At 37.7% G+C, this 12,279-nt stretch overlaps 1 non-coding gene, 1 pseudogene and 1 gene segment (V, D, J or C); 1 reads left to right on the top strand and 2 right to left on the bottom strand.

Moving 5' to 3' along the window:
• Positions 1–791: 791 nt before the first annotated feature.
• On the bottom strand, positions 792–896 carry LOC120102590 (U6 spliceosomal RNA). The gene has a single exon (XR_005504225.1). It is a non-coding gene; the product is annotated as a U6 spliceosomal RNA (small nuclear RNA).
• A 5,261-nt stretch (positions 897–6,157) lies between these two features.
• On the top strand, positions 6,158–6,660 carry Igkvl-ps3 (immunoglobulin kappa variable like, pseudogene 3; annotated as a pseudogene).
• A 1,806-nt stretch (positions 6,661–8,466) lies between these two features.
• Positions 8,467–9,065, bottom strand: LOC134486882 (immunoglobulin kappa chain variable 12-41-like). The segment is given in 2 exon segments: positions 8,467–8,786; positions 9,017–9,065. Coding segments are annotated over 2 exon segments (369 nt in total).
• Between the last annotated feature and the right edge of the window lie 3,214 nt (positions 9,066–12,279).

The following is a 12,279-nucleotide window of genomic DNA, read 5'->3' as shown; positions in this document are numbered from 1 at the left end:
GTGTTCTTCTCCATTTTTTGACAATGTTTGGTTGAAATTCTATTTTTATTAGATAGTAGAATTGCTACCCTTGCTTATTTCTTGGGAGCATTCGCCTGGGAAATTTTTGCCTTTGACTTTGTGGCAGTATCTGTCTTTATCACTGAGATATGTTTTGAGTATCCAGCAAAATGCTTGGTCCTCTTTATGTATCCAGCCTGTTAGTCTATGTCTTTTTGTTTGTGAATTGAGTCCATTGATGTTGAGAGATATTAAGGAACAAAGATTATTGTTATTTTGTTGTTAGAGGTGGAATTATGATTGTGTGGTTCTCTTCCTTTGGGTTTGTTTTGAGATTCTTTTCTTGTATTTATTGGCTGTAGTTTTTCTCCTTGTTTTAGTGTTTTCGTTCTATTATTCTCGTAGGAATGGATTGGTAGAAAGATATTGTGTAAGTTTGGTTTTGTCATGGAATATCTTGGTTTTTCCCTTTATGGTAATTGAGAGTTTTGCTGGGTATAGTAGCCTGGGCTCACAATTTTGTTCTCCTGGTGTCTGTATGACATCTGCGAAGATCTTCTTGCTTTTAGAGACTATGGTGAGAAGTCTTGTGTACTTCTGATAGGTCTGCCCTTATATGTTATTTGAACTTTCTCCCTTACTGCTTTCAATACCTTTTCTTTGTTCTATGCATTTGGTGTTTTAATTATTGTGTGACAGGAAGAATTATTTTCTGGTCCCATCTGTTGGGTGTTCTGTGGTTTTCTTGTATGTTTAAGCGCATCTCTTTATTTAGGGTAGGGAAGTTGTCTAAACATATGGAATGCTTCATGAATCTGTGTGTCATACTTGAGTAGGAGCCATGCTAATTCTCTGAATTGTTACAATTTTAGCATATGTGATGCCAAAGTGAGCACCAGTGCGATTTTCTTTTGAGAAATCTCATTATTTCACATATTTCTATAGATAATACATTATGGATGCAAGGAAGTTTTAACCTGCAGTCCAAAAATTAGATTATAGATTGAATGTAGTATCATTAGATTTAAGACAATGGAATGTACTCGAAGATGGGACTCCACCATAGTGCAAGGGGACTGATTTAGTGTGTCCAGAGACTGACACAGGGAACTAAGCAACAGAAACCAAGTCTACTTGGCATCATCAGAGCCCAGTTCTCCAACCAAAGCAAATATTGGGTATCGACACACACTTGAAAAACAAGATTTGAACTTAAAATCATATTTCATAATGATGATGGAGGACTTTAAGAAAGACATAAATAATATCCTTAGAAAAATATGGTACAACCCAAGTAAACCATTAGAAGCCCTTAAAGAGCAAACACAAAAATACCATAAAGAATTACAGGAAAACACAACCAAACAGGTGAAGGAATTGAACAAACCCATCCAAAATTTAAAAATGGATATATAAACAACAAGGAAAGAACAAAGGGAAACAAACCTGGAGAAAGAAAACCTAGGGAAGAGATCAGGAGTCATAGATGCAAGCATCACCAAGAGAGTAGAAGAGATATAGAAGAGGGAATATCAGAGGTAGATAACAACAACAACCATCAAAGATAATGTAAAAGACAAAAAGACCATAGCCCAAAACATGCAGGAAATGCAGGACACGATGAGGAGAGCAAACCTAAGGATAATATGTATAGAAGAGAGTGAAGACTCCTAATTAAAGACCCAGGACACATCTTCAACAAAATTATTGAAGAAAACTTCACTAACCTAAAGAAAGAGATGCCCATAAACATAAAAGAAGCCTATCGAACTGCAAATAGATTGGACAAGAAAAGAAATTCCTCCTGTCACATAAGAGTCAAAACACCAAATGCACAAAACAGAAAAAAAGAATTGTAAAAGCAGTAAGGGAAAAAGGTCTAGCAACATATAAAAGCAGACCTATAAGAACTAGAGCAGACCTTTCACCAGAGACTATGAAAGATAGAAGATCCTGGAGGGCAGATGTCATACAAACCCTAAGAGAACACAAATGCCAGTCCAGGTTACTATGCCAGCAAAACTCTTAATTAATAAAGATGGAGAAACCAAGATATTTTATGACAAACCAAATTTACACAATGTCTTTCTACAAATCCAGCACTGCAAAGGATAATAGATGTAAATGCCCGACACATGGAGGGAAACTACACCCAAGCAAAAGCAAGAGAATAAACTCCTTGCAACAAAACCAAAGTAAGAGACAAACATAATTCCACTTCTAGCAACAAAAATAACAAGAAGCAACAATCAATATTCCTTAATACAACTTAAAATCAATGGACTCAATTCCCTAATAAAAAGACATAGACTGACAAACTGGATACACAAAGAGGATTCAGCATTTTGTTGCACACAAGAAACACACCTCAGGACAAAGACAGACACTGCCTTATAGTAAAAGTCTGAAAAACACGTTTCCAAGGAAGTGGTCCAAAGAAATAAGCTGGAATAGCCATTCTAATATCAAGTCAAATTGACTTTCAACCAAACTTCATCAACTTCATATGTATCAAAGAAAAAGTCCACCAAGATGAACTCTCAATCCTATTTATCTATGCTGCAAATGCAAGGGCAACTACATTCATAAAAGAAACCTTATTAAAGCTCAAATCACACATTGTACCTCACACAAAAAGAGTAGAAGATTTCATCACCCCACTCTCATCAATGGACAGATCATGGCAACAGAAATTAAACAGAGGCATAGAAAAATAACAGAAGTTATGAACCAAATGGATTTAATAAATATTTATAGAACATTTCATTCAAAAACAAATGGATATGCCTTCTTCTTCTTAGCAACTCATGCTACTTTCCCAAAATTGACCAAAAAATTGGTCTCAACACAGGCCTAGACAGATATAAGAAGGTTGAAATAATTTTTTGCATCCTTTCAGATCATCACAGACTAAGGCTGGTCCTCAGTAACAACAATAGCAACAGGAATTCCACATGTTATTGGAGTTCAACAAAACTCTACTCAATAATAACTTGGTCAAGGAAGAAATAAAGAAAGAAATTAAAGATTTTTTAGAATTTAATGGAAATGAAGGAACAACAAACCCAAACTTATGGGGGGAAATGAAAGCAGAGCTAAGAGGAAAACTCATACCTCTGAGTGCCTCCAAAAAGAACCAGGAGAGAGCATACAATAGCATCTTGGTAGCACACATGAAATCTCTAAAACAAGAAAAGCAAATATGCACAAGGGGAGTAGAAGCCAGGAAATAATCAAACTCAAAGCTGAAATAAACCAAGTAGAAACAAAGATAACTTACAAAACATCAACAAAACCAGGAGCTGGTTCTTTAAGAAAATCAATAATAATGATAAACCATTAAGCAGATTAAGAAGAGGGCACAGAATGTGTATCCAAATTAAGAAAATCAGAAGTAAAAAGTGAGACATAACAACAGAATCTGAGGGGCTGGGGATTTAGCTCAGTGGTAGAGCGCTTACCTAGGAAGCGCAAGGCCCTGGGTTCGGTCCCCAGCTCCAAAAAAAAAAAAAAAAAAAAAAAAAAAAAAAAAAAAAAACAGAATCTGAGATAATTGCAAAAAAAAATCATCAGACCTACTACAAAAGCCTATATTCAACAAAACTTAAATATCAGGAGGAAATGGACAATTCCCATGAAAAATACCAGGTATCAAAATTAAATCAAGATCAGATGAAACATCTAAACCACCCTATAAATCCTAAAGAAATACAAGCAATTATTAAAAATCTCACAAAACAATAGAAGCAACAAGAACAAAAAGAGCCCAGGAACAGATGGGTTTAGTGCTGAATTCTATCAAACCTTCCTAGAAGACCTCATAAGGATACTGTCCAAACTATTCTGCAAAATAGAAACAGACAGAAAACTACCTAATTTCTTTTTTATTTCCGGAGCTGGGGACCAAACCCAGGGCCTTGCGGTTGCTAGGCAAGCGCTCTACCACTGAGCTAAATCCCCAACCCCTACCTAATTTCTTCTATGAAGCCAGAATTACACTTATAAATGAACCACCCAAAGATCCAACAAAGAAAGAGAACTTCAGACCAATTTTCCTTATGAACATCAACGCAAAAATACTCAATAAAATTCTTGCAAAGTGAATCTCAGAAAACATCAAAACGGTCATCCATCATGATCAATTAGGCTTAATCCCAGGGATGCAGGGATGGTTTAATAAACAGAAATCTTTCAAGGTAATTCACAATATGAAGAAATTCTAGGAAAAAAGAAACACATGATCATTGCATTAGATACTGAAAAAGCATTTGACAAAATTCAACTCACCTTCATGATAAAAGTCCTGGAAAGATCAGGAATTCAAAGCCCATAACTCTACATATAAACGCCATATATAGGAACCAAGTACCTAACTTCAAACTAAATGGGGAAAAACTTGAAGCAATCCCACTAAAATCAGGGAGTAGACAAGGCTGCCCACTTATAAAATATAGTACTCAAAATCCTAGCCAGAGCAATAAGACAAAGAAAGGAGGTCAATTGGTAGGGTAAGATGTAAATGGGAAGGTTGGGATATTATTAAATGTAAAATTCTTTGATAAGACTTTGGAAAGTTAAACTGTAATATAGTGAGAATCTCTAAAACATTAATTAAAAAAAGTAAGAAAGGATTCTCTGTTGACTCTCTCAGTCTTTAGGCAGATTTAGCACACATACTCATTGTATTTCTCCTGAAGCATTTCTGGTCCTGGGATGTGTGTAACGATAAAATCAATTCTAAGCATCTGTAGAAAATAAATACACTTCACATGTGAATGTTTTGTACCATGCTTACATAAAAAACATAACAGAAGGTTTGTTTTAAGGACACAATGCGAAGTGCAGAAATTATAAACATGAATGTACATAACCTACATAAAGTTGTAACTTTCAGAGAATGGTTTTAAGATATCTCAGCAACTAAGAGGATTTACTGTTCTTGAAGAGGACCTAGATTCATTATCAGTATCCACATGATGGCTTGAAAACACTCTAGTTCCACGGAATCCAAATAATTAACCTGAAAATGTACGTGTGAATAAGTGTATAGGGAATTATTAACATTTGATATCTTGGAATATTCATGTAGTCAGAAATGCATATTTGCATTAAATAAAAAAGTAATGAAAAAAGAGGCCATGAATTTAAAAAGGAGTAAATAGGAATATTTGTGAAGAATTGGAGAGAAGAAAGGACGAAATGTCATAATTAAAATGCAATCTCACAAATACAAATTCAAAAAAGTAGTAGCTGCATCATCTCAATAACATCTGCAAATACCTTTGAGCAGACTGTATAACTATTTATTTATTTCCCAGAATTAGTTCGTATCTTAGAGCCTAGGCCATGAAAGGAAACATAATAAGGAAATCCTGCATTGAACCAGGCAGAAATCAAAATAAGTGCAACTCATAGACTGGAGCTGTTCTTTTTTTTTTTTTTTTTTTTTTTTTTTTAACTTGAGTATTTCTTATATACATTTCGAGTGTTATTCCCTTTCCCGGTTTCCGGGCAAACATCCCCCTCCCCCCTCCCCTTCCTCATCGGTGTTCCCCTCCCAACCCTCCCCCCATTGCCGCCCTCCCCCCATAGACTAGTTCACTGGGGGTTCAGTCTTAGCAGGACCCAGGGTTTCCCCTTCCACTGGTGCTCTTACTAGGATATTCATTGCTACCTATGGGGTCAGAGTCCAGGGTCAGTCCATGTATAGTATTTAGGTAGTGGCTTAGTCCCTGGAAGCTCTGATTGCTTGGCATTGTTGTACTTTTGGGGTCTCGAGCCCCTTCAAGCTCTTCCAGTTCTTTCTCTGATTCCTTCAATAGGGGACCTATTCTCAGTTCAGTGGTTTGCTGCTGGCATTCGCCTCTGTATTTGCTGTATTCTGGCTGTGTCTCTCAGGAGAGATCTACATCCGGCTCCTGTCGGGGAGCTGTTCTTTTTAAGATGAGCATACTCTCTACAAACATACACATATTGTCTCTCTGATCTCACCCATCAGAGGATGATGGCTTCTTAATGCATCACTGACCTGGCTGCAGCTGTTCCTAACCTTGGAAGATTTGCATAGACCCAGAGCATAGACCACTGATGTGAGGACTTCTCTATGGCCAGGCCATACCCTGTGCTAGAGTCAGCCTCACTCATGTCACACACAGGCATGAGTGCTCCTAGTCAGATCCTGGGGTTGATGCTGCTCTGGCTTACAGGTGAAGAGGACTGAATAAGATGCAATGTTATACATATGGCTGTTGATAGTGCTCCACGGTCTCCATAAACGTTGTCTTATATATGACATAATAAATTTTGTGTGAATTTGTTTTCAATTTCCAATATCAGGTGCAAGATGTGATATCAAGATGACTCAGTCTCCTGCTTCTCTATCTGCATCCCTGGGAGAAACTGTCACAATTACACGCCAGACAAGTAACGATATCAGCAGGTAATTATCATGGTATCAGCAGAAACCAGGAGAAATCTCCTAAGCTCCTGATCTATGGTGCAGATGTTTTGGAAGATGATGTTCCATCAAGGTTCAATGGCAGTGGATCTGGCACACAGTTTTCTCTCAAAATCAGCAGCCCACATCCTGAAGATGCTGCAATGTATTACTGCCAACAGGGTTACAGTGATCCTCCCACAGTGATTCAAGCCACGGCATAAACCACCCAGGGAAGAAGAAGAGAGAGCACAAGCTTCCACAATTCTCCTTCTGTGGTCCCCAGCTGCTGAAACTGTTCCCTCTTGCTAAGACATAAAGGTCATTGTTATGTTTTTGTACAGAGTTCAGGTGAACTTTTATATGTCCAAATTTTATTTCCCACCCTAAGAGGAATCATCCTCACACAAGTTACACACAGACATGAGTGCTCCCACTGGGATAATGGAGTTGCTGCTGCTCTGGCAGTCAGCCACACTGAGAATAGATTATTCTTTGAATCTATAGTCCAGTTTTTACTGAAAGAAAGGCTTCCTGATCACATGATTCTCAGCTGTGGGGTCAACTCTTATATGCATGGAAGGGATGAGGTTTTCCCACATTACCTGTTTGTTCATTTCTGTCCTTATTAGGAAGGCAAATGTCTCAACTGTTTTTCCATTGCTGTGACAGCAATGTATGTATGTATGACCGAGGTAATTCATAAAAGATAGTATTTAATCTTTGAATGTTTGTTTTAAGAGAATTCACCCATTTTCTACATGGTAGTAAATGTGGCACCGGGCAGGGAGACATGGTTTTGGGGCACAAGGATGTGGCTATACACCTAAATCTTCACCATATGAGCACAATTTTAGAGGCATTAAGAAGAACAGAAGTCTATATACCTAATTTTATAGGTATCAGCATCAGTTGGAATGCATATAGAAAAAAAATAAAAGCCACCTAAGTGAAGTAAGTGTTTTAATATAAGGAATTAGAGCATGAGCAGCATATACAGCCACCAAACTAAATAAGATGGATGAAGCAAAGAAGTGCAGGCTGACAGGAACTGGATGTAGATCTCTCCTGAGAGACACACCAAAATATGGCAAATACCTAGGGGAATGCCAGTAGCAAACCACTGAACTGACACCTGGACTCCCTTTCAAAGAATCGGAGAAAGGACTGAAAGAGCAGGAAGGGACTTGAGACTCCATATAAACAACAATGCCAACCAAGCAGAGCTTCCAGGAACTAAGCCACTACCCAAAGACTATACATGGACTGATACTGGGTTCCCACCTCATAGCTAGCAATTAATAGCCTAGTAAGGGCACCAGTTGAAGGGGAAGCCCTTGGACCTGCCAAAGCTGTACCCCTAGTGAATGGATTCTTGGGTGGAGGGCAGTAATGCGGGGCGGATGGGGAGGGAAACACCCGTATAAAAGAAGAAGGGGAAGAGTTAGGGGGATGTTGGCCTGGAAACCAGGAAAGGGAACAAAAAATCGAAATGTAAATAAGAAATACCCAAGTTAACAAAAATGGGGGGAAAAAGCACAAAAAAGGTCCCATAGTTAATGTATTCAGGGTCTTAATGAGACTCATCAAGATACAAAGAACACATTCCTCAGCTGTATTCATATTGAGCCTTCTTCCCTCCTAGCACAATGTGAAATACCTGCCAAATTCTTAGATGGTGGTACCAAGGACAAAGGAATCTTTCTATCTCCCTATCTCCCTCTCTGCCCCACTCCCAGTGTGTGTGTGTGTGAGTGTGTGCGTGCGTGTGTGTGTGTGTGTGTGTGTGTGTGTGTGTGTGTGTGTGTGTGTGTAAAGTTATTTTTTTCTAGGGAACTATGAGAAGCATGCCCTGTTTCAATGCTCTCTTTAGGAAGAAAAAATTAGGATATGAAAGTTACCCTGATCTTCATGCTAAAGCATCACATTGACCTTTGAATTTACTCTAAGCAAAACAGTCTCAGCAGCCAGAGACACATGTAGAAGCAGTGGCAGTAGAGTGGGCTCTCACTTCTGCTTCCCTGGGTGGTTTATGTCATGGCCTGATTCACTGTGGGATGAGTACTATAATGCTGTGGACAGTAATAGCTTCCAATATCTTCAACCTGTAGTCTGCTGATCTTAAGAGAAAACTGTGTGCCAGATCTACTGCCTCTGAACCTTGATGGGACGCCATCTGCCAAGCTGGTTGCATCATAGATCAGGAGCTGAGATTTCCCTGGTTTCTGCTGATACCTTGATAACGAATTACCAATGCCCTGGCTTGCCTGGCATGTGATGTTGACAATTTCTTCCAGAGATCCAGACAGGGAGGCAGGAGACTGTGTCATATGGATGTCACATTTACCACCTGAGATTGAAAATTGAAAAAGAATTCCAATACAATTTATCTTGGTATTAGACAACATTTTTTTTTCAGAGCTGGGGACCGAACCCAGGGCCTTGCGCTTCCTAGGTAAGCGCTCTACCACTGAGCTAAATCCCCAGCCCCGGTATTAGACAACATTTATGGAGACCATCCATGGAGTACTTACCAAGTGTGGATCTATATATATTTTCAGTTGATTCAGTCTTCCTTACCTGTAAGCCAGAGTAGCAGCAACCCAAGGAGTTGAGTGAGCACGTTCATATTTCTGTGTAACATGTGTGAAGTTGACTCCAGCACGGGGTGAGAACTGACTATAAAGAAGTCAACTGAGCAGTGGGCTGGGCTCTGGGCATATGCAAATCAGCAAACTGTAGGAATTGTCATGGCACTTGTCAGGTCACTGACTCATTAGAGGCCTGTGGTCCTCTTAGGCTTTTGGTAAGAGAGCCAGTACAGGTTTGTTTGGGTTTATTTGTAAAGAATGTGCTCTTCTTTGGATAGCAGCAACAACAGCAGCAGAAGCAACAACAACAACGAATCACCAGTCTATGAGATGCATATTGTTTGATTTTTGTCATATTCATTATATGACTTTCTGTTTTATTTCTCTTATATCAGGGCCTGGAACCTACAGAAAATTTTAAACAGTATATAAAGGCTTATAGTGCAAATTCATATTTACCTGTGAAGGTTATTGAGGTGGTGTAGATTCAACTTCTTTTCTGGTTATATATGAGATTGAATTTTAATAATAAATTTTGCCTCTTTTATTTCTTCCCTCTAAAATCTCCCAAATATCCATTCTCCCTCTACTTGTAATTCATCACCTCTTTTTCCATTATCTGTTACTGCATAAATGAATGTACACACACACACACACACACACACACACACACACACACACACACATATATATATATATATATATATATATATATATATATATATCTTACAGTCCGTTATCTTACAGTCAATCAATTGGTTATGCTCTCCCCTGAGTGGAAGGCCTCTCCTGCTCCTATCTTTTCCAGTTGTGTATACTTATTTTTGTAGAACTGAGACCACATGGGGTTTATCCCATCCAGTATGGCAAGTTCAGTGGAGTCCTACTTTTTTCAGCTCACCTTTGAGCAGGTATTTAGGTGAGATTTTGCAGGAATATCTTCTGATATTCATAGGAGATACAATCTCAGAGCAAACTCCCCAATCTTTTGGTTCTTACAGTGTTTCAACTCTACTCTTCCAAAAAATTCCCAAGCCTTGTGTATGGAAAAGGTTGTAGATGTATCCACATGATTGATCTACACAACTCCCCATGGAACTCAGCAAGAATCATTTTAGTAACAATGATTCCCAGAAGAATAATACAATTTTACTGGAAGACATGGTTTGTGGAGAAGGGCAGGAGCTTTCATAACATTAATTTTTCAGGTAAACAATCTTATTTTACTATATTTTTGACAGAGAAGCTACCCAAGAACTACTGACATTAAGACCAGAGAAATTCATGGGGGTCTCTCCTTCCATCTATGCCTATGAGCTCTTTGCCTAGATTAGGCTGGAATTATATCTAAGCCTTATATTTCTGTGAGACTTCACATTATTGTACCTGAGTTATTGCATATTAATACAATTTAATGTCTCTAAAGAATATTAGTTTTCTATCAGTAAAATCATCCATGCCTTTGAATGTACAATTGTTCTACTTGCATATGCTATGGGCATCACGCCTTCTCCAGAAACTAAGAAGAGATGAATCTTAATTTAATTTAAGAACAAAGGAATTGAATCTCTTTGGTGAGAGAAGCATGTACAGAAGTGAAGATAGAAGCTAAGCACAGGGAGATACCATAATGGGTACAAAGTAGATACTATTTGGGAGTAAAGCTATGGTGACTTTAGTGTGAGTTTCCATGATCCTTTGAATGGAAAGAGTTTGCATGTATATGTAATCATTCTGTAGGATGTAAAAATCTTCCAGTGTGATGATACCCGTGAGGGGCCTGAAAATTATACTGGGGACAAATTAAAGTCAAGAAGAATTGTTAGAATATATTTTAAAAATAATTAACCTGATAGTTGATGAAAAGTGTGACTGAAGTATGTTTTATACTGCTTCCTAAAAGCAGTACATCCAAGAGTCTTCAGTAGAGACAAATTATGACCCATACCCTGATTCTACCCATTATTATACATCTATTCACACATGTATATTTTCATTAAACAATTACATCACACTCTCAAATATATGGAATCCATCAAATTGGTAACTTTATTTCACTGTTGGTAGAATGTCATTTGAAAAAGGTGAAGGAAAGAGATCATTTCCATAGACTAATACCATTAGCAATAATGAAGACAAAAAAGCCCACCAAAAATGGAAAAAACACTGCTCAATAACCTTGCTTGTCTTTTCATATCCTTTAATGATCTGTTGAGGTCAGAGTGGAAGTCAAAGTCCATGACTGTGGTTCAGGGGGATTTTTTTCTGCCATATTTGCTGATGTGATTTCATCACATGGTCTTTATATTTTTAACTTTGAAAATTACTAGATGTCAACAAGCAACTTCTCTCCAGGTTCCCTGGGTTCATTAAAAAACAAAAGGATATACCTTCTTCTTAGTAACTCACGTTACTTTCCCCAAAATTGACCATAAAATTGGTCACAAAACAGGCCTAAACAGGTACAAGAAGTTGGAAATAATTTTGTGCATCCTATCGGATCACCACAGACTAAGGCTGGTCTTCAATAACAACAATAACAACAGAAATACCACATGTAATTGGAGTTCAACAAAACTCTATTCAATAATAACTTGGTCAAGGAAGAAATAAAGAAGAAATTAAAGACTTTTTAGAATTTAATGGAAACGAAGGAACAACAAACCCAAACTTATGGGGGAAAAAATGAAAGCAGAGCTAAGAGGGAAACTCATAGCTCTGAGTGTCTCCTAAAAGAACCAGGAGAGAGCATACATTAGCATCTTGATAGCACACATGAAAGCTCTGAAACCAAAAGAAGCAAATATATGCAAGGGGAGTAGAAGGCAGGAAATAATCAAACTCAAGGCTGAAATCAACCAAGTAGAAACAAAGCTAACTATACATAGAATCAACAAAACCTGGTTCTTTAAGAAAATGAACAAGAATGATAAACCATTAAGCAGATTAACCAGAGGGCACAGAATGTATACTCAAATTAAGAAGATAAGAAGTGAAAAAGGAGACATAACAACAGAATCTGAGACAATTCCAAGGGAAAAAAATCATCAGACTTACTACAAAAGCCTATATTCAACAAAACTTAAAAATCAGAAGGAAGTGGACAATTCCCTCGAAAAAATACCAGGTATCAAAGTTAAATCACGATCAGGTGAAACATCTAAACAGCCGTATAACTCCTAAAGAAATACATACAGTTAAAAAAATCTCAAAAAAAAAAAATAGTAACAACAACAACAACAACAACAAGAG

This window comes from Rattus norvegicus, chromosome 4 (genome assembly GCF_036323735.1).
Source record: "Rattus norvegicus strain BN/NHsdMcwi chromosome 4, GRCr8, whole genome shotgun sequence".
Lineage (NCBI taxonomy): Eukaryota > Metazoa > Chordata > Mammalia > Rodentia > Muridae > Rattus > Rattus norvegicus.
Note: the sequence above shows the minus strand (reverse complement) of the source record. Positions and strands in the feature narration are given on the sequence as shown.